The following is a 27,891-nucleotide window of genomic DNA, read 5'->3' as shown; positions in this document are numbered from 1 at the left end:
TCTTTACTAATCTCCAGAATTTCTCCAAGGTGCCATTGGTTATCATAGATACCGAGATGAACATTTCCTTATTAGTAGTGGTAGAACCATTGTTTTAAAGCCTGTGATGAAGTTTTATGAATATTTACATTTATGTATTACTAAATTTTATATATTTATTTCATACTATATTTGTATACACTGTAGTATTGGAAAGGGGTTAACTAACTTCACTACCATTCCAGGTTACACCATGTATTCTTTGTAAACATATGGAAGGATTTCTTTCCTTGTTGTATATGTGTGGGAGGGGAAAAAAAAGGTAAAGGCAAATCAAATACATCACAATACGACAAAAAAACATAGGCGCACCTGTTAGTCACATGTGATACACACTGTAGACCCAGTTGAGTTGTGCACATTTTTGTGTTTTCTTTAATGTGCAAGGATAGGTTTGTATGATCAGTTGCCTCTACCCGCTCATTATTGGAGTGAAGGTTTTGGTGTGTTTGCAGTTTGAAAATGGACACCGAATTTCATGGATTTCTGGTGCCTTGTGGATGTCCATAAATATGATAGCGGCTTTGTTTTGTAGTTAATTGTGTTATAACTAAGGTAAAAAATCTGATACTGGTTACCATGCACAATTATCTATGCACCAGTTTGTTTTTCTCTTGTTGATGTAATAGGACAACAAAATTTTATCGAGATGTAGTTGTGAACTTTTTAAATTTTATACATGTAGAACCAGTGTGTTCTACTGTCTAGACACATAAGGAAACATTTTAGTTTCAAGGAGTAACTCATACATTTGACTTCATTATTTGAGTGCAAAAATTAGATTGCAAGCACGTCACAGAAAAATTATAAACAAGTAAGAGTTTTTCTGTATGCAGTACACTTTATAAAATATTTGAAATGAGACTTCCTCATCTGACAGTAAAAGTGTGTGGGAGTTGGTTAAGATAATCTTCTCATATTATTAATCATAAATAGAAGGTTCCATAACAAGTTATCAGTATGTAAAGAGGTGACTTTCCTACAAACTACATGGTCTTGCTAACGGTGAGAATCTTTTACATATGAAAATTTCTCATTTCCTGGCATTGATATTCTGACCAGAACTAGAATGAAAATATTATAATAAGGAAGCACTTTTCATGTAACTTCTAATTGAGTGCATTAAAATTCACAGAAATAGATGAAGCAGAGCTGCAGTGTAAATAATATTGAATAGAGGAAAAAGCCATCATTTACTAAAGAAAACAGCCAGTGGGTGTGTGCCTGATTCAAGCACTTGTGCGCACACAAATACACGTGACAGTACATTTATGGGTACAAGCTTTTGGGCAAGGTGCATTCTCAAGGCAGGTTAAAATGTCATCTTTGGTAAGTGTTTGCTTTTTCCTCTGATAATATGACTTAAACTATTTTACTGTGAAACTTGGCAACATTTATTTTTTACAGTTGGTTGTTACAGGATTGGGAGGGAGGGGGGAACCAAGTTTGATCCCCTTTTATTTATCATTTTCTGTTGAAATGAGTTTTTTTTCCCATCTTTGTTAATTTTTATGTTGAATGTGTGTTCTTGTTCCAGTAAGTTTTGGTTTTATCATCTCATTATGAATAAGATTGGTAAATCTACCATAAGAAATTTACAAAGTTTTAAAATTCAGAGGAACACAGCTGTAAGGAAAGGTGAGCTACAGAGCTTTGCAGTAGCTGTCGTAATAGAAAAGCTGGTTAGGAGCAGAAATGATAATCGAACAAATAGAGCAAACAAAAGCTTTGCTAAACTGTTAGCTTTCTCCAATCATACGACAACTCTTTACAGAACAACATGCAGTAGTAAAGTCCAGCTAATACAGTAGCAACAAGAGCATAGTAGAGTGGGGCTCTTTCAATTAATGCATGAACAATAGTCAGAGCAGCGACTGGGCTGTCTCTCAGTGGCGACTCCGTTGTGACTGGTTTGCTCCCTGTTGCAAATGGGGATGGGCTGTCTGGTTGTTGCAGGCCATCCTATATTGTGGCGGTGGAGGGTGCTCGTAGTCCAGAGCCACTGGAAGTGTGGCTCAGCAGATGTGCGTCATTGATTCCACCAGATCCTGCACGACTGCTATCGGCACCTCATTGCAACTTGCATTGCTGTTACCAACTGTGGAACACCAGAAAGACTAACATGAAGTCTATTCATTTCTTATCTTTCTGCTGAGTACCAGGGTATGTGAGTATTGCGTGACACGAAAGGGTGGATCTAGCAGCCAAGAATGGCAAGAAGAGTGGCTGGAAGTGACAGAAAATAAGCTCCATTTACTAAAGCCCCAAATGCAGCCATGGTACACCTCCTTTCAGCTCTGTTGATGGGACAAGGTCCTCCTTATTCATCTACGCATAGGCCACAGCCCTCTGATGTATGGCTTCTTGCTCCGGTGCGAGAACCCTCCCATGTGTGGTGATTGTGGCATACGGAACTCTTGCAATGCATTTTACTGGAATGTGTTTTATTTTCCAACCAGCGGGCCACAGTGGATATTCCGCTGGCTCTGTCCTCTCTCTTAAGTGATAATTAAATGAATGTGGTTCAAGTTTTGAAGTTTTGTGAATTATCCAACATTTTTCCCGAAATTTTAGGAAGATGGTTTTAATCTGTTAACAGCGTGACTGGGTCTCCCAAGTTTTTGTAAGTGGTCAGGCAATCACATTTCCTTCTTCTTCTTCTTCTTCTTCTCCTCTCTCTCTCTCTCTCTCTCTCTCTCTCTCTCTCTCTCTCTCTCTCACACACACACACACACACACACACACACACACACACACAAATTGCTTGTCCTAACATAGGACTGTGCAGACTATTGATTTACGAAGAAACTTTTTTGTGAGATGTGTTTGTTACCTGTGTCCTTAAACCCATAGACTTGCTTGCAGAACAACCAGTCAATATTTTTCATTGTAGCAGTATACAATATGAGCCAGTTGTTTGATTTCCAGCAATGAAATGATGACAACATTGCAGGAGTTAAATATTATCATTATACAGACCTCAGTATAACTGGTAACTTTTAAGTTCGTAACTCTGGAATTTGTTGTTGAAATAAATTGTTCTGGAACATTTTTATAAATGCTTTTGCTCACTGCCACGACGGTGGAGTACAGCACAGGACTGCAGAAGTTGCACAATGTTCAGAGATAAGCCTGTATGTTTGATTCAGTGAATAATTTATGACAAATTAAACTACTCATAGGGCTGTCCTGACATAGATTTTTTCTTTCTTCATTCGTCACAAATGGCGTAATGGCCAGAAAAGGAACTTCAGTTCATGATTAAATGTATCAGATACACTTTAAAACATTGTCCATGTATAGTGTAAACTTTTTCCGTTGTGTGACAGAATATGAAGATTAATTTTTTTAAGCACCAATGAAAGCACAATAACATCCTTGAAAAAAATTAGGAATTGTTTAGAACACAGGGCAGAAGTCATACATTGGAATCTCAGAGAAATAAAATGTAGCATTTTAATGGTACCATAATTTTTCATAATTGCAGTTAAGGAGAACTTGAGCAAAAACAGAGCTTAGTATCTATCCTGAAAAAAATTTTAGATAATTTGTTTCCTCTGGTGTGCCACACTATGCAAAAGTTGGTAAGAAGCCAGTAATTTAATAGAGGCAGTTGTGAACGTTGCTCAAAACTTTGTTTCTGGATAGATGTTCCAGCTGTGTTGATAATGCTTAGGTAGCATTTTGTGTTGACATTACTATCTGAGAAAGATAACTGGGCTTGGTTACAAAAAAGGCTACTACAATAGGAACATTTGTTTGTGATTTTGATCTGGCATTGCAGCTCTACTACAGTCAAAACGCACTTTGATGACAGTGTATTGTGTGTGTGTGTGTGTGTGTGTGTGTGTGTTTTACTAATTGACATTTTTATGTTTAAAATGTAAACACAATTGCCACAAAATACAGTGTCAATAGAAATGCAGAAAATTCCGTACACTTTGGAGACAAAACCTGAGCATGGCATTGCCCAAGTAAATCTTCAGTCACAATTTTCTTGACGCGCGAGCCACCTGTAACTTGAAAACTGGACTCATTTCGTATGAGAACAATGTAGTATGTCTCGCTACCTGTCCCTCGGCTGGTGCTGCCCTTTGTCATCAATTTCTAGAATTATTTTGAAAGAAACACTAGTGAACATCAGTTGCTGTTGGAAATCGCTCTGAGCCAGTTTGTGATTGCAGTGATGCACTTGTGTGCATGTACTCATTTGTTGAATGAGCAAGACATTTTGTAAGCTCAAGAGGGAGAAATTGCTCAGTAACTCATGTCGCACTTTTTCTTGCAAGGAAAATTATACTTTCTGTCATTATTTTAAAATTTGTAATCTTCCATAAAACTAAAGTAAATATGAAAACTAGACCTTTAAGCTTGGTCTTGTGTTACTCTTAAATTTATATCAATTTCACTACTGCCAGTAAGACATTAAATAATGGCATAAATTACCAGTCATCTTCGCTAGATATTCCTCTAAGTGGCTGGTCTAAATGCTAATGCCTCAACTGTTCTGAGCTGGTCCAAATCTGTCGTTTCAGAATTTCAATGGTTTGTCTCATTAATGTAAGTAATCTTTGGAAGTCAAATAAGTTTACCATGATCCATGTTGCTGGGTCATCACGGAATGAAGCACCTTACTACAGTTTTTTTATCGAGAGTCCATATAAAACATTAGACTTATTGAAAACTAGTCTTTGTGTGCACCTTATCCTTTCCTCCCTTCCCTTTCAGTGATGATGAGCTGGCTGCTAGCTTATCACTGCAGTATGAGCACCAGCAACCTTGTACTAAAAGGTTATGTAGAGACTTATCACAAGCAGGTGTAATAAAATTTTTAATTGTTTGTTATTTTATAATAATACTAATTTGATGAGTAGGCCAGAACTTGTTGGTCAGTCAAGGCATAGTGAAGTTTTTTTAAATAAAATTGCAACATGTTATATGCAACCTTTTTGTTTCAGTGAGTAAGCTTCAGGTGTTGAATTTTTTAGGATATATGCGCATTTTATAAATATTAGAAGCCAAGATTGCTTGGTGTGAAATAGCTATTTCGTGGCCAGTTTTGATAGTAACTAGCTGCTGGGAGATCAGAGAGTCTGAAGATTCCAGCTAGTTACTTCAAAAATGGGCATGAAATAAACTATTTCAGACCAAGCTTTATTGTCTTATAATATTATAAATTACGATATTAGATTGCCCCAATAATATACGTAAATCATATGCACACATTTGTTGACAGTACTTTGGGAATGTTGCATTTTGTACAATTTGAAGGCACTGTGGTTCTGGCTTTGTTAATTATATATTATAGTATAACTGGCATTGTGAAAAGGATGTGGAGTCAAATGTATGCTACTGACAGTAGGCTGTTGTTTATATTCAGCTTAACTTTCTCTGACCTTTATATCATCATTGCGGTTCATGTAGATTGGATAATTTTTTTCTGCTTGCTAGTTGGCAGCCAAAGGATGCACATATGGTTGTGAACAAAATAGAAACTTTTGATTGCAGGTATGCCTTCATTTTGGCAATACGTGAAGGTTTATTGGATGAAGTAAGACTAATTAGAAATTAAGTTGGAAAGTCATTATCAGACAAAAGACAAAAGCAGGGTTGTGTGAGAGGAAAATTCCATGCATTTGTATTGCCCTCGTGAATGTGGGTCCATATACAGTAATGAGTGTTTCGCTTATGTGAGAAGCATAGTATCTTTCACATCATGAAATTAAATAATTTTTGGACAGTTTTATGTATCATTGTTCCAGGGTTTATAATTATTGTAATTTAAAATTACTGAACACAATACGTGAAATTTATTTTCCATAAAGTAAGTAATGTTTAGTTATGTGGTTCTAGGTGTTTACCCAATTTGTTGTTTGTGTTTTATGCACAGTATTTTGATGTCTGACTTGGCCATCATCTTGTCAAAATGTTTTACACAAAATGGAAACAACAACTTGGTTGAACACCTTGAAGCACACCATTAATCAAGCATGCCGTGAAAACCTAAGAGATCACACGTAATGTTTCATTGTGTGTTGCAGGATGAATTTGCTGCAGATGGTGTAGATCTGTATGATGATGTAATTGCTGCACCTTCATCCGGTGGTGGTGGAGGAGGTGGAGGTGGAGGTGATGAGAACTCTCAACCATCACACACACCAGGTTCTACTGCAATATCAAATACAGATGGACATAGTCCTAATTCAAATCCCCCATACCATCAGATGGGTAATAATATTCAACCAAATCAAGTAGGAAGGCGGCAGTTGTATGTTGGAAATCTAACTTGGGTAAGTGAATTTATCGGAGACATTGTCGATGATTTTGCTGTAATGTAAATTGATATTTTGTATTGCAGAAATGTAGGATTCATTTAGTCTCAGTGCATTATCTTTTAACATTTTCAATAATGATTTACAGTTTGTCCAATCCTCTGGAATTCCCTCAAGGAATGGTATTAATCACTTACGCCAGCAGTTATAATGTGTACTCATTTCCCAAAAGCATCTTAGCCAATGCTAACCAAAGCCCTGTGTCCTAGATCAGAGCTGGGCACGAGAGCTGCCTGCTTGGTGGCTTGCTGGCTCCACAGTTAGGCCAATACCCGTAAGAATGCAACATGTGTGCAACTTTTCTATGTCCTGGGAAACATTTCCTTGTGACAAAAGCTGTCCTGCTCAACACGTAGAGGAAGCGTGTATCTATTTCAGTCCACAGATTTAGTTCACTTAGTTTTGAATGTTCTAACACATTTTCAATTTCATGATTACAAATAAAATGCTTGCATAAGGTAATGTACTCACACAGAAGTGTAAAGCTCAGAGCAGTCATACTACATGCAAAAAGAAAGGAACACTTTTGCTTCACTTGATGCTAACAGTTTTTCGAAGTGAAATTACTAGTCACCAAGTGGATTACTGCTGCAATATGAACATAACACTACTTGCAGGTTTTGATTTAATTAGTTTTGTTACTGAAAAATGCTTTCACATACTTTTTTATTCTGAACATATGACAGGCTCACAGCAACAAATACATCAGAATGTTCATTCACTGTCTCCTTTATCAGATTTTTTCCACTTGCAATTAATCAGTGTGAAAGTGCACTTGAATATCCTTAAAGTTGTTTTGTCTTAATCACAATTTTGCAGGGCAAATATGAACTAATTATTAAAACACTTTACACACATTTTTGGTTTAAAACAAAAATTACTGGTGTGTGTGTGCTCGGTCATCTTGGTTAGAAATGAGATACAGTCAGCCATAGAATCACCAAACTCTTTTACTAACTTTCCTTTCGTGCCCATGAATAGCAAAATGTCTATATCAGGGTGTACACAAGCCGGGAGATCTGGGAAAAACCTGGGAATTTTTTAATCTGGGAGAAAACCGGGAAAAACCTGGGAATTTTTTAGAATTCCAGGAATTTTTCATTGTTTTTGTTTTCAGTTAATTTTTTTGTAGTTTTGACTGGTAAGAGTTGATGCTCTCTAACAAATGATATAACTGTAGCCTGCTATTGCAGAACAATATTGCAGCAATAAAACATGAACGAGAGAAAAACAAAAGTAAAACTTAAATTGCAAAGGAAATGTGCCATATACAACAACAAAACACAGTGCTCATACAAGTGTCTGCCAACAGCAAAATGTGTCAAAGGCTTTAGGAAGATTATGCAATGCTTCATAACAACAAATTGCCACCGATGAGCGTAACTGTTAACATTAGATTCATTTTAGCATTTACGAGTGGGATCATGCGCATGCACAGTTGAGTAGTACCTTCTCCCGCTTCTGGCTGCAGAAATGTGGCTGTTTGTTGTGTAAGCAGCCGCAGCAAGCAGCTAGATGCTACCGGGAAAAATTTTACTGTTGCGCCCAAGCTGCCAGATTCATGCATGTGCAGCAGGCCTGGATTTAGGAAAGGGGGGGGGGGGAACCCCTTGTTTCACGAAATGCCTAGCATCCAGCACACATTGGTCTATCGATTCATGTGACATTGAAACACATCCTTGTCGGTTTTTGAACATTTTTGAATAATTCTAAGTTGATTTCTGAATGAATCATAAGTTGATTTGTGAATGCGTGCATAGTGTATGTGACGCCTCTGTCATGGGACTCCTCGTCGCATCTAGAAATAAACTTTCCTGCATACAAAAGGGGCTATACGAGCTGAGCAGAGTACAGCTGAATGGATGAATGCCAACTGCTTTCTGATTATGTGGTTGATTGGGTTTGCAAATGATGAGTGTTGTTATAATTATTAGTGAAATCTCCATAGATTCAGACTACCAGAATGGAAATAAATAACTAACAGGAATAACATGTAAGAAAGATCACACTGCTGTACTAGTAAGGGCTAGCCGTGCAGTACCCTGCTAGCGGCTATTCTGGAAGTAGCATGGAAAATGTGTTGTACGAACATGTAACAACGCCTAACCAGAGAATAATTGCAGGATAACTAAAATGGTGATTCTGGCAGTGAAGTTAACCGGCAAATAACCTTTGACATTGGCAGGAATAGTCACAGAATTAGTGATAACAAGACTGTTTGTTAGAGCGAGGAAGGAGAAGAAATGGGGACATTACACAAATTATGGAAGCACATGACTATTCGAAATTTGTATAAAAATTTCGTACTACTACTTCTCGGTCTCATGCTTGAGAAACTGGAGCATACGAATGAAGTGTGAAACTATTTCCTAACATAAAGCTTTTTGCTTGTAGTAGGCCTAACAGGCATTTGATATTGGTACTTTGTGAATTATATTCTGTCGTGATATAAAATTAGCATTTGTGCCAAAACAGTCTCCTTTATTTGGTGTGTGTTGCAGTTGCTGCAGTATTAGAAAGGCCTATTTTGTTTTATCTCGCAGACAGTGACAAAAGAGACGTAATCAGATCGAGAAACCACACCAGTCTTTGGTCCTATTTGTATTAACAGCTTTTTTGGTGTTAGACAACGCCATTTTGATTTTTCATGTAGCAAAACGTTTGACGAACTTTGATGAGGTAATAGATTCTTTTGTAGAAAGAAAGGCCTGCCTTGTAAAGCTGTAACAAGATTAGAGAGAAAAAAAGGTAAGAGTTAAGGATTGAAGAAATATGTACTGTCTTGCTTGTCTCTTGTCTTTACTGGTTTTATTTATCATATGTTTAATTTTATGTCCCACAAAACAGCAAGTTATTAGCTAATAGGCAGTAAATAGTGCAGATTTTTTGAAGAGTTTTTAAAAAAAGAGGGGAATGGTGTCAAACCGGCCAACTGGAAGCAGGAGAGTCACCACAGGACATTTTAATTTCCACTGTCCTGAATATAGTTTGATGGCATCTAGTACAAAATATACACATTTCAATATCACAGAGCGAAACACAGTGACGTGCGATAGAAGAATGTTGTTTGAAGAGGCGTGACACTGCACTTTGACACAGTTACGACCAAATAACATGTCTTACTTTTCCTCGAACACATATATTTTATGCATCAGACTCTTCAGAAAGATGTGCATTACAAAATGAACATATTTTTGAAAATTCGATTTTAAAAAAAAATTCTTGATGTCCTATATCAAACGCTTGAGGGGCGGCACTATCTAGTATAGCCCCAGTTCGGAAATATTGTAGATTCGGGGCTGATGATGCGCGGAGCAGTCTGAGTTATAGTGGGGAAGCGGGTAGTCTCCACGTGTTTACATTTAGTGACTTTTGCTGTTTCCTCTTTGTTTACTGCTCTCATGTCTAATGAAAACAAAATGAATTTCTGTGGCCGGGAGCTATCAAGTGTTTAATCTTTTCCACTGAGGCAGTCAAGATATTTGAAACGACATGTTCAGTTCCACACTGTTGGCTTGTTTCAACTGTTCGCTGCATTTCAAGTGCACGTTTTCATCTTCTAGCACGTATGGCATTATGCCATAATAAAGAACCAAACATGAGATAACACAGTACTGGTTATTTACATCCGGAAAACCACATTGAAAAGCTTAATATCAGGACGAGACCTACTTTGTTGGGAATCTGGATATACAAATGTGAACCTTAAATGTGCACATTTTTGTATGGGTCACGAAATTCCTGTTCTCTTGGAGTATCCTCTGATGTCTTGTTTCTTTTATGAAATAATGTAAGATCTTATAATGTTTTACATGTACGAACATAAGGGCCTCCTACGTTATCGTAGCTGCGCAAGCGCCTGTTATCTGATGCTCTTTGGAAACTGTTGAAACGAATCTAGTTCTAACAGGTCTTGGGAAAATATTGCGAATGCTGGTTTGAAAAGCGTTACTTTCAAAGTAAATTTCCTTTTACACAAGTTGAACTATGTGCGAGAATGTACGATGTATTTCTTAAATTACAGAGCATTTGACTCTCATTTAAAAATCAACTCTTTGATGAGCCATTTAGAAGAATTTCAAGCCCAGAAGATCAGACATTTATGTTGTTATTAAAAGTTTTCACATTTGTGTGATATATGTTAATGTGTAATACGCGCATTAAAGACCAACATTATATGTGAAAGCTTAGCTTCTCTTGCAGTGTATTAACCTTAGAGACACAATATTATATGTGAAAGCTTTGCTTTACTTGTAGCAACACTGTGTGTATTAATCTAAACCATTAACTTTTCCTGTTTGTGTGTTCGCACAACTTAAGTGATGTTGCTGTTGGCTGACTACATCACGTGTTCTGATCTCTGAATAGCTGCTGTCATCAGCTGGGGAGATCATGTGACATGAGCTATGACTGGCTTACAAAACAGCATCTCGATTTCAGTGTTTCAATGTAACATGTGGTATTTCATGAAATTTGAATTTATACTTTCGTAATAAGAAAATATGCAGCGTATATGTTGTTGCAAATCCAAGATCCCCCCCCCCCCCCCCCCCCCCCCCCCCCCCCCCCCCCCCCCCCCCCCCCCCCCCGAGTCTGGTCTTCTAAAGTGCCGGGAAATTCTATGCCTGTGTATAAAACCATAACCATGCAAACGATTGATAAGTTATACCGTCTGAGAGAGTATATGCTGTTAGTTAACAGGGAAAAAGTGTGTTTTCCCCCCGAAGAAAGTGTATTTTTAACCAGGAAATCTGGGAATTATTTTCTTGTCCGCGTGTACACCCTTTATATGCGTGCTGAAAATATGTTGGAAAATACCATATCTACTCAAGCAAACATCAGAAAAATGTCACATCATCATATTCACAACTAAAGTTTTTCCAGCGAAGAAATAAGTCACCGATTTCTGCAAATTGTGTGACTGGAGTATATTATTTGTAATTAACAAATGTATACCTTGCTAGCAGATTAGTGTGATGTAGAACATAGTGTATTGCTGGTGTTTCCCACTGTGTACAATCTTATTTCAACTTTTTCCTGACACACTAGACTTGTGATCAATCATTGCAGGAGATCCATCTGTTAAAATTGGTAAAAGGCCCCACCCCACCCCCCACCCGCAATAATGGTCATGCTTTTAATTATTTCCAAGGTAGGAAATATGTCATTGGCCTTAGTTGAGCGTTAGGACCAAATTTCATCCAAAGCCAGACAAAAAAATGTTTATTCTCTATCTTCCATCTACACTTTACTTGTTGTTTGTTATTTATTCAGTGTCAAGAAACAGTTCTCATTAAAAAAGGAAGGATTTCGAAAAGAGTAATTTCTACTGGGCTTAAAATTATTGCAGCAATTACAAAGCATTATTTTGCAAATTCTCAGTCGCTGAAAGGGTGCACTATGTTTGCTGTTTTGGGAGCTATGTGATAACTCAGTTTTGTTACAGCACAATTATTCATCACATGACGCCCTTCCCTTAAGTATCTTACAATGAGGTGGTAAAATGGAGCACCAAACCATGTATCACCTAGTCAAAAATAGTAATAATTTTAAAGGCGACACACTAATTGCATGAGTACTTCATTCTTTCTCTCAGATCTGTCTTACTTTGGAGTTTTTCTTTCCTTTCTACTGTATTCAAATTGATTACTTAAGTTCTTATGAAATAGTTGGAAATATTATACATTATTTTCATTCGTGTGTAATTTTATATTCGAAAACAAACACCAAGTGCCGCTTTGTTTTTCTTTCACAAGTTTTTTTTTATATATATATATATGAGTTTAAGCATAAAGATTTGTTACATTATTATTCTGAGAATCTTAACTACTGCTTGGCCATTTCTTCAAACGAGACCTCAACATAGACAAAGCAAACAACACAAGGTCACCAGACAACTTTGCTACGTTCATGTAGATTTCAAAAGACCTGTGCTAGAACACTTAGGGAAGCAGAGGGGAACTTGGGGCTGACTGAGTAGGGGAGCTGCGAACAGGCACTATGAGCATCTGAGAGTGCCTGCATTTGCTCAACTTTTCTGTAGATGCATTATCATAATTGGTGAGGGAGGGGAGGGGGAGCTGAATAACTAACAGTATTGTTTTGCTATATATGGGCAGCTTCAATACCCCTTTGTGAAATCAAAGTTGAAATATTTCTACTAATGCTGAGTGAATGCTTCTGTTTGAAATAATTTGAACTTGTCTCTCCTCCCCCCCCACCAAACTAGGTCAAGAGTTTCTTTGGCTTTACATCATAACTAATAGTTTCAATTTTTATTGTTTCCTGTAATATACATAGTGATAATGAGATATTTAGGTTTTCTGTTCAGCGAAGCAGTGGTAATTCATCATTATCATGAGTGTCCCAAACGGCATGTTTGCAAATTAAAACAAGTTCAAGAAAGTATATTCCCAGACAACCTTTATGTATGTATATGTTTGTGCAAGCTCATTTGCTCACGGGAATGAATGGAGTTGAGAAAGACTTATCTAAAGTTGCTTGTGTTCTCTTTTTATTCGAATATTGTTTCCTTCTCTTACAGTGGACTACTGACCAAGACATTACAGATGCCATTTTGGGCATTGGAGTTACAGATTTTGTTGAAGTGAAGTTCTTTGAAAATCGCGCAAACGGCCAATCTAAGGGCTTTTGCGTTGTAACACTAGGCTCAGAAGCAAGCATGAGGATGTGTATGGAAAGACTTCCGAAGAAAGAGTTGCACGGTCAATGCCCAGTTGTGACATTTCCAACTAAGGCAGCACTTAATCAGGTAATGTTGGATGCATGTAAAGCTGGAAAATTTGAACTTTGTAACTAACTTTCAATAATTATAGTCTTTGATCAGAGAATTTACTGCATTTTTTTTTAAAGAAGACTCATACAGAATGTGCATTTAATAATAAGTGAAAGCATTATTCCATGATGAGAAATTATCATGAACAACAATGCTTGATGAAACTTGGACCGTACATGGAAAAAACTATACACGAAACAGTGAAAAGTTACTCTTATTCAGTGGCAATAATTACGCGGGAATCACCATGATTCATGATGCTCCCACAGGCAATATAAAAGGTGGACTGTGTTGTGTAAGATTGCCATGCACAGCAGCGCATGCTCTCCAATATGCTCCCATGCTGGCCACAAAGTTGATAAGGAGTTCTTGTGGTAGGGTGCTCCAGCCCTCCTCCAACTCGGTTAACAACTGCGGGATGGTTGTTTTTGCATGTGGATGTGCAGCAATATGTATCCCCAATGCATCCCATATGTGCTCTTGGTGGGGTTTAAGTTTGGGGAACGAACAGGCCAGTTGATTGGCTGAATATTGTCTCAGTCCAGGAGCTGCTCCATCTTATGCAGTTTGATGCGGTTCTGCAGTATCATCCATAAAAAATGTAGTCAGGGCTGGATGTATCCCTGAAGGGATGCGCATGGGGAAAAAGTACAGTGTCACAGTTAATGTTGACCAGTTTGCATTGCAGCACAACCACAAGCACCAGCAATTATCAAGCAGTTGTTAAGTGCACTGATGGAGGAATGGAATGCCCTACCACAAGAACTTCTCAGCAGTCTTAGGGCCAGCACGGGAGCATGTTGCAGAGCATGCATTGTCCTCCACGGTGATCTCAAAGCATATTAAGAACCATGGCTGGCCTCCTGTAATGTCCAGGGGACCACCATGAATTACTATGACTTTACCATAATTGTTTTCTTTGAATAAATGTCATTTCTGCTCATTTCATTGTGCATTTCTTTCTGTTATCTTCTGTACTACTGTGGAATTTCGATTTTACATTCTCCGATTTTACATTCTCCGATTTTACATTTTTCACTATTCTATGCCATAAATTTGTAGCTCCTGTGAAAAATCAGTAAGACAATGCTAAAAATTTCCTGATTTTATGTTTCTTCCTAGAAGATTTACCTCAATTGTATGTTCTTAGTTGATGTCTCGTTTGATTTATTGTTTTCTTCCTATTGATACTTCATGTGACTGAACGAATTTAAGTGGCACAAAAAACAGATGGTTCGTACCATGGTTGGTGATGTAGTTAAGAGAATATTTTAGGACATTATGGAGAGGGGCAACACGAGGGAGGAAAACCTGATACAACCAACAATTGACATTACCAGCACAACTTGCAACATTTAGCTCCACCGCATAATTGTGATGAAACTATTGCTGGGTTGTGGCCGCAGTGGAAAACAACATGAAGTTTGCCAAATTGAGCCAAAATGCGAGTCTCGTCTCTCTTCATGTATTTGCAATGTACTGTATTCGGCAACAGTATCGATTGTCAACCTGTTAAATTCAAACACTGAGTGTCAAAGAAGATGCTTGGTCAGGATCCAGGACACGTCGGCCCTTTCGAATAGTAATCTCTTATTGGCTGGCAACTTGTTATGTCACCCAACTACCAGTGTAGCCACCATAGCACAGCATACGAACACATCTAATAAGTTTACAGACGTTAGCCTACAAAACTTTCAAAATTCCTAAATTTCTGAATTATAAACAGGCACATAAGCTATAAATCAAAGTTGATGCGAGAGTTTCGTTCTCCTCCCCATAGGTAACAATTTTAACAACACGCATAATGTCAGCTCACACAACCAAATCGCTATTCCATAAACAAACAAAGAAATTTCAAAATCCACATCATATAATAGAACTGTTACGAAAAAAAGGGGATGTTGCCACTAGAAATACTGTAGAGTACACCAATGAAAAAACAAGCACTTTTGCTTATGATCTATGAGGTAATTGAGCCTTTTCCCAACACATTGCTGACACAAATTATACCTTAAAACACACAGTTTTGAGGGTTATTTCGTTTTATATTCACCTTGTAAATAGCAAAAATTTATAGCCTACATGGTAAAATAAGCTGAAAACTGTGCAATACGGTGAAAACTGCTGGGTTTCAGCATCTTGAATGTCTGTTTTCTACCTGTAGCCAATAGCTGTACGGCATGGGGACATCACTCTAATGCAGTGGCTTCTAGCAGATAAAGTGATAAACAGCAAGCTTATATGGTGTGCTGCCAATACTGCAGAATGCTCCACTTCAACTACTCAGCACAATGAACAAGGAAAAATTTGCAAACAATACACTAGAGGTCACTGCGCTCGTAGCTCATATTACCAGAGTATGCTGCACCGTCTTGGCTACAGGGCGAGCCCCCTTTTGCATTAGATTTTCATACTTCAAAGTTTTCATTTAATTCACCATATTTGTCAATTTTTGCTTTTTTTCTGGGTGAGCGCAGAGGAAAGACCTTTCAACAATGCGTGTTTTGATTGAAGCATGTCAGAAAATAACTCAGTTGCCTTGTACGCAGATACCAATTTAATTTTTTTGATGAATTTTGCTTGCTATTATGTATCTGTGATTTTTTAAGAACTGATGAAATTCATACAACAAATAATTATATAAGCATCGTATTGTACATTTAATTTTCTTCACTTACACAGATTTTATACTGTGTATTGGAGAGAGTTAAGGTTTTAAATCACATATGCCAATTACATGTGTTTTTTGCGTGTATTCTGGGGTTTTAATGTTTTCCCCAATTCAGCAGTTTCCTCACTTTTGTGTTTTTTAATTCTTTTCCTCATTTTTGTGTTTTTTAAGTCTGGACCGCATGAAAATGTAAAATGGGATTTCTCTGTCATGTGAAAGTTACTTCCATCCTTTAGTTTTGTACACAAGTGTATGAAATGTGTCATAAAATTTCTGCCAAAATTGGCAGTGTGAGGAGGTTTGTTCAAAAAATAATGGCAATTTTGGCAATTTTTGTTTTGTGGAAAGAATTTTCTTTGTGTTTAGCAGTGTTTGTAATGGGCCAAGGTCATGTGGTGGCCACAGTGAGTTGCCACAGCTTATGCAATTGATTGAGCTTATGGAGGACAAAACAATGAGCTGAAGGTCCACAGTGGCTCGTAAAGAAATAATCACTTGTCCGTTTTCAGCAACACCAATGTGAAATTTTATTAATGAAAATGATGTATATACATTAGCATCACTCGCTGTAGTAAATTTAGCAGTATTACTATGTCCTTTAATCAACATACAGCAAAACCCTCTTTATACAGTTTTCAGCAGACTGTCCTAAAAAAAAGTACAATACAGGAAAGTGTTAAATACAGGTATGCACAGGAAACAAAACGAGTTGTAGATTTTGTGCCTATTGTTATCTGTTTACAAAGAGTGCAAGCTTTAGTGTTTTAACCAATTTTGTGTTTCAAGTTTTATTTACCATAATCCTATAATGATTATCAATAAGTCGTGCCACGTTAGAACACAAATCATTTTAATGTTGTTTCACAAAAGACTTTTGCTTCTTGTGCTTAATTACACCGTTGGACATGATCAGAAAAAAGGAGGAAATGGACATTCGTGCATGTTAGCACCTAGCCACTGACTTCGTGATAATCAGTTAAGGCAGTGGCTGTGTGCTGCCACACGCAAATGTGCGCATGAGTGTCCCTCTTTGTTCCTATCGTGTCCAATGCTTTAAATAAAACACAGAAGCAAAAATTTTTAGTGAAACCACATTAAAAATATGTTTGTGTTCTAATGTGAGACTTCTTATTGTTGATCACTATAAAATCACGGTACATAAAACTTATAACATTGGTTAAAAGTTGGCTGTCTTCAAAAACAGAGAGCAATAGACATGAAATCTGTAGCTTGTTGCTGAAAGGAGGTCACTCTGTCAGGGCTGTCCTGGATGAGGAGTGCTTAGGTCTGACATCAGGTTGTACCAACAGAAGACTGTGTACCTAGTATGACTTACTGTATTTCATGTGGAAGTAACAGTGATTTGTGAAAGCCCATTACAAAAATGATCATCTTCAAAAGAGATGTTTATTTGTATAAATAACTGTGAAAATAAATTTAAGCTGTAGTAATACAACACAGTGAGTGAAAGGAAAGTTGCTGCTAGAGTCACTATCATCAGATCATGATTATCATTAAGGCAGTGACTCGGTGTTCTTCCCTACTCTTTCAACTATGAACCTATAGTATAGGCAGCCGTGACCCAACACGCAGACAGTGAAAGTATTGCTTATCATGCTAATGCTATGTTACATGATCAATAACTTTGCTTACAATCTGCTTTTGCTGCTTTGTTCTGAGGCTGACTTTGAGCTGGAATATGATGCAATTTTTGCAGAAATCTGTAAGAAAATCAATGTTAAAGCTCATGATAATGTCAAAGAAAACTTAAACATTGAAACATGGAAAGCATTGTCTTGGAAAATAGTACTTCTGTAAGGACTGACAAAAATGAATGTGAAAAGTGGAAAACGTAAAATATATCGCAAGAACTTAATTTATAAATATGTCTTTAGCGAATATACAATGGTTTATCAACAGGAACTGATGTACTAGCAGAGGCAGAAAATAATCACACAGTTTCAGGCATTATCAGTCTTTTAGGCAATAACATCTCAAGGAGGGAAACTTTCCAGAGCAATAACTCCTAGACTATTATTTTTAGCTACAGGAACAATAGCTGAAGTTATCCAGTTCTGACCTCCATGAGCATCAGTAAATGTCAGTGCAAAGTCAAACTTACACATGAAGAAGGGCAGAGCTGGCAAATAACAGTTGGTTGCAGAGGTAGATATGGCAATCAATTTCCACAACATACATTCGTTAGCAGATGATGGGACACCACCTTACTCATGAACATGTCAGCAAGGAATATTTGTGGCTGAGTAAATCATGACTGTGTGGTTACTTAATATGATGGTAATCAAGAAATGTTTTTCTCTTTGTTAAGTACACAGGTTAGAAAAGTTCCTCTAGAGAGACACACACAACCAACCGCTCTCGCTTAATAGTACTCTGTCTCAGAACTCTGTGGCCTTATGCCTGACATGCACATAGGGATAGTAATGTGCACCTCATTGTGGCAGCAACGGCACCTTGCCATGGGTTACACAATCAAACTGTTACGTATTCTAGGGCTAATGGTTAGTTAAGTGTACTCCACAGATTAGAAACTGTAGTGGCCCAGGATGCATCACTCCCTATTATAGAAACAGTGTTTCTTTGCTACCCTTATTTTTATTTGACAGTAACAATACATTCTACTGTCACCAGTGTACATTTTGCGCAAGGTCCAAGAAGACAAGACACTGATATTAGTGCTCAAAGGGAGCATAATACAATAAGTCTTCCCCAGTTCCATTTGCGAGTGGAATACAAAATAAAATGACTAGTAGTGGTATATGATTCCCTCAACCATACACCGTATGGTGAGTTGTAGAGTATGTATGTAGATGTAGATTACACGCTAGCATACAAAGTTGCATTGATTACAAAATGAAATTTCGTTTGAACAGCATGTCTTGCAAGCACAGAAACAGTGTTTCTATTTGAGTGTTGAGTGTTAAGATCTCCTGCAGTAGACAAAATGTTACTATCTCTTTTACCAGTCACTGAAGCCATCCTGTTTGCACATTACTATATAATTAACCACAGTCATTATTTACTCATTCGCCTAGATGCCGCACTATAATGTTCAGAGTGTATATAGGTGACATCCAACCATCTAAAGTTGTTGATATGGATATTGTCACATCTACTGCTACTTACCAACAGTTATTTGCTGGTCCTTCCATTCTTTGTGTAGTGTTAAGTTTGACTCTGCATTGATGTTGATTGATGTTCATGGTGGTCAGAATTGAGTAATTTTAGCCGTGGTTTGTATTGATAAAAAAAAGCTCGAGGAATTACTGCACTGGAAAATTTCCCTACTCAAGATGCTATTGTCTACAAGACTTCAATCTTGTTGGAGACTGTGTGGACATACTATGCCTCCACTAGTGCATCAGTTGCTGTTGCACCCTCAGTGGGCTGTCAACTCTCTGGTAACATTGTGCTTAGCCACCATGGGGCCCCAACCTTTTCAGCACCTCTTCTCTTTCCGTGCTGCATGTCTATTCTCTTGCTATTCTTTTCCCCTCCCTTGGGGAACATGACAGGGATATTTTCGGAAATGCATTCTGAAGTTTGTTAGCCTGACATCGGAACACTCCTTCATCTGTTTTTTCATTCTTTCTTCATTCTGCATTTGGTTTCTTTTTGTTTCTTCTTACTCCCTGTGCTCTCCTGAAGGCCGGCTCAAGCGTTTGATGCTTAACAGGTGACTGTGTAATACGTAATTCCCAGTTTTGGGTCAACAGGTAGGGTTTACATATACCCCCTGGTATAGGCCAGGCCCAGGGAGGGGTAATTGTCTGATCTGTTTCTGTCCCAATTGCCAATTGGTCCCTCTGTCAGGAGTTTGGTAGTTGTGACCTAAGGTGTGAACAGTCACCTAAGACAGGTTTCTCCCCTCCCACCTTCTGAGGTGGCCCCCAGTTGGAAGGAGCATGCTATCGGAGACGCTGACAGTTAAGGGGGCCTCTTTTTTCTTCAATGAGTCAGTTGCCATCTCAGTCTTATGTCTGCTGAACATAACCTAAATGAGGCTAGAGATTCAACGACTCTCTCAGCTGCACCTTGGCTCTTCGTGATGCCATGTACCAAAAACGCTAGTGTGAAGCCACTGTCATACCCATACCCATACCCATACCCATACCTATACCTATACCTTAGCCCCGTACAAACAACTAGCTTTTAGCTACAGCCACATTTCTCTCACCAGCTGTGATTGATTGCAAAGTGATGGGAAATATGATTCGTGGCTGGCTGGTATGTTGGCTTGAGTCACACAATTTTCTAACCACTCCACAATACGAGTTTGAGTGCACCGTTCTGCAGTTAACCATTTCGTCACTTTGTCAACCCATGTCGTGAATGGTTTTCGGGGAAATGCCAGACTGTGACCATGTTTTTTGATTTGTTGGAGGACTTGTATCCTCCATACTTTATACATGTGGGACTTCCTAGGCCACCTGCTCCATTTAATTCAGGAATTTGTAGAAGGTGATGTTTCAAAGGTATGTATGGGTTTGACCTCGTTGGGCACCTTTGTTGAGGAGAACGGGGTGCCTCAAGGCTCCATCTTGAGCATTGTCCTCTTTGCTATTGCTATTAACAGTACTATGGCCTGTCCACTGCCAGGCATCTCCGGCTCCCTTTTCAGTGACGACTTATGTGAACTATTGCAGTTCTCCACAGAAAGTGGCATCTTTAGCGATGTCGCGATTGTTATAACTCGTGGAGCTTCACTGACAAAACCGTTTGCATGAATTTCTGGCAGCGCAATGGATATCTTGCACCATCTCTACATCTTGGGCCTCTTGCTCTTCAGTTCGCAGCAACTGTGAAATTCCTGAGGTTCATGCTTGATAGAAAACATTCTTGGTCCTCCCATGTGTCTTACCTTGTCACACATCGTGCCCAGTCCCTTGGTGTGCTGTGTGTTCTAAGCGGTATTTCCTGAGAGCAGGCCGGCTGGTGTGGCCGTGCGGTTCTAGGCGCTCCAGTCTGGAACCGCGTGACCGCTACGGTCGCAGGTTCGAATCCTGCCTGGGGCATGGATGTGTGTGATGTCCTTAGGTTAATTAGGTGTAAGTAATTCTAAGTTCTAGGGGACTGATGACCTCAGATGTAAAGTCCCATAGTGCTCAGAGCCGTTTGAACCAACCTGGGAGCAGATCTGACCATCCTCACATTTATACTGACCCATTGTCTGGGTGTTTCATTCATTCATCTGCAAGTCGTCCATCTTACTCCGTCTTAACACAATCCTCCAGCATAAGATACTTTTGGCCATTGGCGCCTTATACACTAGCTCGGTTGAAAGTCTCTACGCAGAAGCTGCCAAACTATCACTATCATACTGGTGTTATGTCCTCCTCAGTGGATACTCATGACATTTGTCATCCATGCCCAGCGACCCATCCTATGCCTTCTTTTTCTATGACTCACTAGACTGCCAGTATGGGGTGTGCCCTTCTTCTCTATTACCTCCCGAAGTTTGCTCTTGGCTACTGCTCTGGCAACTTAACTTCATACTACCTGCCACATTCCAATGGGTGAAAACCCTTCACCTCCTTGGCTTCATGTGGTGACCAGTGTTCTTCTAGATAGCTTCTTTGTGTACACTGATGCCTCTAAAACTGATTTTCATGTTGGGTGTGTCTTTGTCATTGGCACCGACCATTTTTGGTATTGGCTTCCTCTGTGGCCCTCTCATTGCGAGATTGTTTTAGCTAGTTTGCGTAGTGGGCACTGTCTTTTTAGCCATCGCCATTTGTTAAGTGGTTACCCCGATCACATTGTGTGCAGGGGTGTCATCAACCTTTGACAGTTTGCCATTTTCTGGCCGAATGCCTTTTTTTTTAATCACTTATCCTCCATTGTATGTTTGCTGTCTGCATTATTTGCTGTTTTAGCGAATGGCGTGTGGGCTGTCAACTACATTTTACTTTGTATCCATCATAGCAATATGGTGAAAGACGTAATCTTCGGTTTGGGACTGTCAGTCTCTCTACGGCCTATTTTGCTTTTAACTTATTTTACTAATTAGTGTTGCAAGGTTTGACATGGACGCTTATAACCTCAGTTGTTTTTGCATCCCCCCCCCCTCCCCCCCCCCCCCCCCCCCCCGAGAGAGAGAGAGGGAGAGGGAGAGGGAGAGAATATTCATTCAAGGCGTGTGTAAATTAATTCCTGATGATGACGTGTATGGATTAAAGGAAGTGGTGAGATTGCTGTACTACTCCCCATTATATATTATGCACTTACACTGTTGCTTTTTTCAGCTCCCGTAATACTTCTCGAATTTGGATCTTGGAGATAGTGTTTAGCTCTCTCACCAATGTGTCTTTAATTTCAGCTGTACTTCAAGATTTTATTTGTTTTTGGGAAAGTAGGAAAGCCACCTGTGGTCATGTCTGGTGAACCTGGAGGCTGGGCATAATTACAGTACAGTTCTGACGAAAAATTTGTGAATAAGCTAGGAAATGTGAGTAGATACTTTATTGTGATGCAAAAGCCACGAATTGGTATGCCACATATCCAGGCATTTTTGTTTTATTTCTTCATGCAAACAATGTTGAACTTCTAAATAGTACTCTCATATGATTATCTGACTTTGCGTCAAGAACTCTTGGTGTTCTATGCCATTAAAATTGAAGAACTCTGTAAGCAGAGCCTTCGAATTAGGCCACACTTGTTGAGCTATTTTCGGTCTTGACAATCCAGAAGGCTTCTACAGTGGCGAGTGAGCCTTAGTTTTGTCATATCCATAAATCCACATTTTGGTTGCTATTCGCCATATAGCAGAGATGATGAGTTGCAGATAGGTACAACGAAAAGACTGTCAGAAAATGAGCTTTTGGCCAACAAGGCCTTTGCCAGAGGTAAAACATAAACGCGTACACACTCATGCTGCTCGCAGTGGGCCCTAGCAGCCAGAGACTACAGTTGTGTTTTTGAGTTGGGCTTGCATGAATGTGTGTGCATGTGTGTTCTATCTCCGATGAAGGCCTTGTTGGCCGAAAGCTCATTTTCCGAGTCTTTTTGTTGTGTGTATCTGCGACTCAGCATTTCTGCTATATGGTGAGTAGCACCTATCCTTTTCATACTGTTGTTACGTTCCATTCTGGAGTTTCCAACATTGTTGTTGATTTCATTTAGCAACTTCTGAGCAGCTTGCATACCTGCATCCTAGTTCGGTTCATCTAGTGGGCTGCTGAGCAACTTGGTATCAGTGCTGTGTCTGTTTGAAATTCGACAGTTTTTCTAATTTATTTTGCTTTCATACCTCACAAAAAAAAAAGGCTCACGTGTGTTTGGTGAGTACGTGCTTGGTCACCATGGGGCTCCGGACCTTGGAGTACTACTTCCGTGTTGCAAGTTTATCCTTCTAAAATTCTTTTTCTCCTTCCGCCTTTCTATTGGACGCTCTTCTTTGTGCGGACTGTCCTCGATTTGGTTTGTGGTTATGGACACTTGTTTTCTCCATGAAGATTGCCCAATGTGGCATATATTCCACTTTCTATTCTTTTCTCTCCTTCATTTCTTGTAAAGTTACTGTGCCCAGAATCCAGCAGAGTAGCCATTTTCTTGTGGGTAGGGGGGGGGGGGGGGAAGTGTGGTGTCTCATGAAGTACCTGCATAGAGGTAGCTCCCTGACAACACTGACACACTGTTGGTGCCTGAACCGTAAACTACTGTGTGCCATGGAATTTGTGTCCTTCATGGCTAGGGCACGAGGATTCTGGGCAACAGTTTAATGACCAGGTAACTGTGGCTAGGTGGTGCCTGTGGATGGAACCCTTGTTTGGAGTGGATGGCACCATGGCGAAAAACTTGCACATGAAGTGACTTAAACTTTTTCTGCTGGTCGCCGCAAGAGCCTAGCAGCCTGTACTGAAGTTTAGACGTTCTACCTCATATCCTTTTGCAGTGTTATACCCAGGTATTTAAACGCCACAGCTGTGTCGAGCAGAACACTACAAATGCTATATCCGAACATTACAGTTTTGATCTTCCTACTGTCCTCATTAACTTTAATTTTTCCGCTTTAGGGCTAGCCGCCATTCGTCACACCAACTAGAAATTTTCCCCCCAGGGGGTCCACAACTCTTTTGTGGATACGTGCGTAGCGAGCACGGGACCCCGAGCTAATGTGGCCTTCCTTCCTTTCCGGGCTGCATACCTTCCCTTTCCGCATCCTTCCCCATCCCTATCTTCGCCCCTCCTCCCCTCACCTCTGGCTCTTTCCTTCCCTTTCTCCCCATCTGGGAGTACGGTTTGTGCCTACGTCCGGAGACGGACGCTCGTAAATGTACTGCATTCTTCGCCTTCCTTGCTTTTATGTCTTCTTCCTTCCTTTGTCCTTCTCTTTTCCTTACCTCTTCTCTTTCCCTTTTCTCCGCTGCGGCGTTTGAGACCTCTCTTCTTTCCTTTCCCTTTCTCTTTCTTCCTCCCTGTGCGTGTCTGAAGGCCGACCCACGCCTTTTGTGCGTAGCCGGTGACGGGGTAACGCGTAATTCCCCGCCCCGGGTAGACAGGTAGGACACGTACGTACCCCCTGGTAACGGCCAGGCCCAGGGAGGGGTGATTACCCGAGCTGATACCTTCCGAAAGTGCCGATTGGTCCCTCCGTTTGTCGGGAGGTGTGACCTGAGGTGTGAACAATCACCTAAGGCGGGAGTGCCCTCAGAGAGGGCCCCCACAAGGGAGGAGCGCGCCATCGGAGACGCTGGTAATCATGGGGGATTCTTCCGCAATGGTTTCCTCACCTTCCACTATGTCTGCTCACAAACGTAAGTATACTGAGTCTCAGCCACAGACGATTCTTCCATCGTTGCCACAGTTCCTTGTTGTTTCTCGGTCTGATGAAGGTCCCGACTTCTCCACGGTCAACCCTTTCATTATTCAGAAAGGTGTCGACGCAATTGCAGGTCCTGTAAAGTCTTGTTCCAGATTACGGAATGGCACCCTGTTGTTAGAAACACACAGTGCCCTCCAGGCACAAAAATTGCTGCGTACTTCTCTGCTCCACACCTTCCCTGTCCGGGTGGAACCGCACCGTACCTTAAATTCCTCGCGTGGAGTCGTTTATACACGCTCCCTCGATGGATTGTCTGACGAAGAAATTCAGCACTATCTGTCTGACCAGGGCGTAACGGCAGTTCATAGAGTTATGAAACGGGTTGACACGAACATCATTCCAACCCGCACTATCTTCTTGACATTTGACAAAGTTCAACTTCCATCGAAAATCAAAGCAGGCTATGAGATAATTTCCGTTCGCCCTTACGTCCCAAACCCTACGCGTTGCTATTGATGTCAGCGGTTCAATCACACCAGCCAGTCCTGTTCCAATCCGGCCAAATGTGTTACGTGTGGCAAGGATGCCCATGAGGGTGCTTGTCCACCTCCATCCCCTCGCTGCATCAACTGTATGGGTGACCACCCTGCTTCCTCTCGAGATTGCCCCGTTTTTAAGGACGAAAAGCTCATCCAGGAAATCAGAGTGAAGGAAAAGGTGTCGACCTTCGCTGCTCGAAAATTATTCGCCAGTCGACAGCCCACCGTGCCCCAGACAGGAAAACACAGCACTGTCCTTGCTTCTCCACGGCCAACAAAGGAGGCGGCCACGCAGACTTGCGACCTCACCTTTAGTACCACGGTCATCAGATCGGCCAGTGCAAAGATCGCCCGTTCAACCTCACCACTTTCGCCTGCCCACTCTATGGCTCACCCTTCGTCGGGTTCTGCTAAATCTCGAGCCCAAAAGTCAGACGCCAAGTCTTCGAAAAAAGAGCATACTCGTGAAGAGTTTTTACGTACCGCAACTTCACAACCATCGGTTCCTCCTTCATCTAAACATCATACCTCCAAGAAGGCTACAAAGAAACCCAGTTCCTTTCCTTCTCCGCCAAAGCGTGTCCCATCTACAGCACCACCTGGCGGAAATCGCCCTCGGCCGTCTTCTGTGTCGCCGAGGCGCACTGCTGGTGGCCGGTCAACTGGCCGATCGCTGGTGGCAGGGGCTGCTCCTGACCAACCTATGGATCAGGATATTCTGCCTTCGGCTGAATGCCATTCCATGCTGTCGGACGCAAGCTCTGAGCAGTCGTTGAGTTGACAGCACCCTTGGTCACATTCCTCCATTTTCTGTTCACTCTATGTCAATTATCCACTGGAATATCTGCGGCATTCGAGCCAATCGGGATGAATTGTCGGTCCTCTTACGATCCTACTCGCCGGTCATCTCCTGTCTTCAGGAAACGAAGTTGCGTCCCCATGACCGCTTTGTTCTCCCTCATTTTCAGTCCATCCGATATGACCTCCTCTCTGTTGAAGGCACTCCAGCCCATGGAGGACTCATGATTCTTCTCCATGATACTCTCCATTATCACCCAATCCCCTTAAACAGCTCCTTCCAAGCTGTCGCCGTCCGTCTTTCCCTTTCTGGATACACGTTCTCTCTTTGTACTGTATACATTCCATCATCCACACCAATGGCACGAGCTGATCTCCTTCATCTTCTTGGTCAGCTTCCACCCCCCTATTTGCTGGTTGGGGACTTCAATGCCCACCACCCGCTTTGGGGATCTCCACATCCTTGTCCACGTGGCTCTCTATTGTTAGACGTCTTCCACCAAGCGGATCTAGTTTGCCTCAACACTGGGGTCCCCACATTTTTGTCTGTCTCCACTACAAAATTATCTCATTTGGACCTTGCGGTCGGTACTGTTCCGCTAGATCGGCGCTTCGAATGGTTCGCCCTTGATGATACACACTCGAATGACCACTTTCCATGTGTCCTTAGACTGCAGCCTCCACTGCCATATATGCGCTCGCGACGCTGGAAATTTGCCCAAGCCGATTGGACACTTTTTTCGTCTCTAGCGACATTCGATGACCGTCGTTTTCCCAGCGTCGACGATGAGGTCACACATATTACCGACGTTATTCTTACAGCTGCGGAACGTTCAATACCACGCACCTCCAAATTGCCCCGATGCCCCCCCAGTTCCTTGTTGGAACGAGGCATGCCGTGACGCAATACGTGAGCGGCAACATGCTCTTCGCATTTTCCGTCACCATCCTACTTCGGCCAACTGTATCCGCTATAAGCAGCTCCGTGCGCGATGCCGTCGCGTCATATGCGATAGCAAGAAGGCAAGCTGGAGCTTCTTTATTAGCTCATTTAACACCTTCACTCCCTCCTCGGAAGTTTGGAGTCGGCTTCGACGGTTCTCAGGCGCGCCTAGTTTCTGCCCGGTCTCTGGGCTCACTGTCGCGCATGATACCTTAGTGGACCCCGTCGCAATTTCTAACTCGTTGGGTCAGCACTTTGCTGAGATTTCGAGCTCTTCAAATTACCCGCCAGCGTTTCTCCCGAAGAAACGTGCAGCGGAAGTGCGACATCTTGCTTTCTCCTTTCAAAATCACGAAAGCTACAATACTGTTTTCTCCATGTGGGAACTCCAACATGCCCTCTCTTCTTCTCGCTCCTCCGCCCCAGGACCGGATGGTATCCATGTCCAAATGTTGCTGCATTTATCAACCCATAGTCTGCGTTACCTCCTTCACCTTTTTAATCGAATTTGGACCGACAGCACATTTCCCAGACGGTGGCGGGAAGCTGTTGTCGTTCCCGTTCCGAAACCTGGAAAGGACAAACATCTCCCCTCTAGCTATCGCCCCATTTCTCTCACGAGTAGTGTCTGTAAGGTTTTGGAGCGTATGGTGAATTACCATTTAGCTTGGTGGCTGGAATCCCGCAGTCTTTTAACACCAGCCCAATGCGGGTTTCAGAAGCATCGTTCTGCAGTTGACCATCTTGTTGCTCTCTCCACTTATATCATGAACAATTTTCTCCGGAAACGCCAAACGGTAGCAATATTTTTCGATCTGGAGAGAGCATACAATACCTGTTGGAGGACAGGCATCCTCCGCACACTGTTCTCTTGGGGCTTTCGAGGCCGGCTGCCCCTTTTTCTTCGCGAATTTATGGCAGAGCGCACTTTTAGGGTGCGGGTGAACACTACTCTCTCCCGTACATTCTCCCAAGAAAACGGGGTACC

General features: G+C 40.9%; 1 protein-coding gene across 8 annotated transcripts in view; it reads left to right on the top strand.

Moving 5' to 3' along the window:
* Window positions 1-27,891, top strand: part of LOC126095166 (cleavage and polyadenylation specificity factor subunit 6) — a 193,632-nt gene that overhangs the window by 34,705 nt on the left and 131,036 nt on the right. For 7 of the 8 annotated variants that reach the window (XM_049909892.1, XM_049909890.1, XM_049909889.1 and 4 more), the window contains exons 2-3: window positions 6,081-6,329; window positions 12,916-13,143. In XM_049909892.1, the coding sequence (XP_049765849.1) occupies window positions 6,081-6,329; window positions 12,916-13,143 (477 nt within the window). Of the gene's footprint in view, window positions 1-1,174; window positions 1,369-6,080; window positions 6,330-12,915; window positions 13,144-27,891 lie in introns of all 8 variants that reach the window. The other variant, XM_049909894.1, reaches the window with a different exon arrangement.

The sequence above is a fragment of the Schistocerca cancellata genome, chromosome 8 (assembly GCF_023864275.1).
Source record: "Schistocerca cancellata isolate TAMUIC-IGC-003103 chromosome 8, iqSchCanc2.1, whole genome shotgun sequence".
Lineage (NCBI taxonomy): Eukaryota > Metazoa > Arthropoda > Insecta > Orthoptera > Acrididae > Schistocerca > Schistocerca cancellata.
This window is presented reverse-complemented; position numbering and strand designations above follow the sequence as displayed.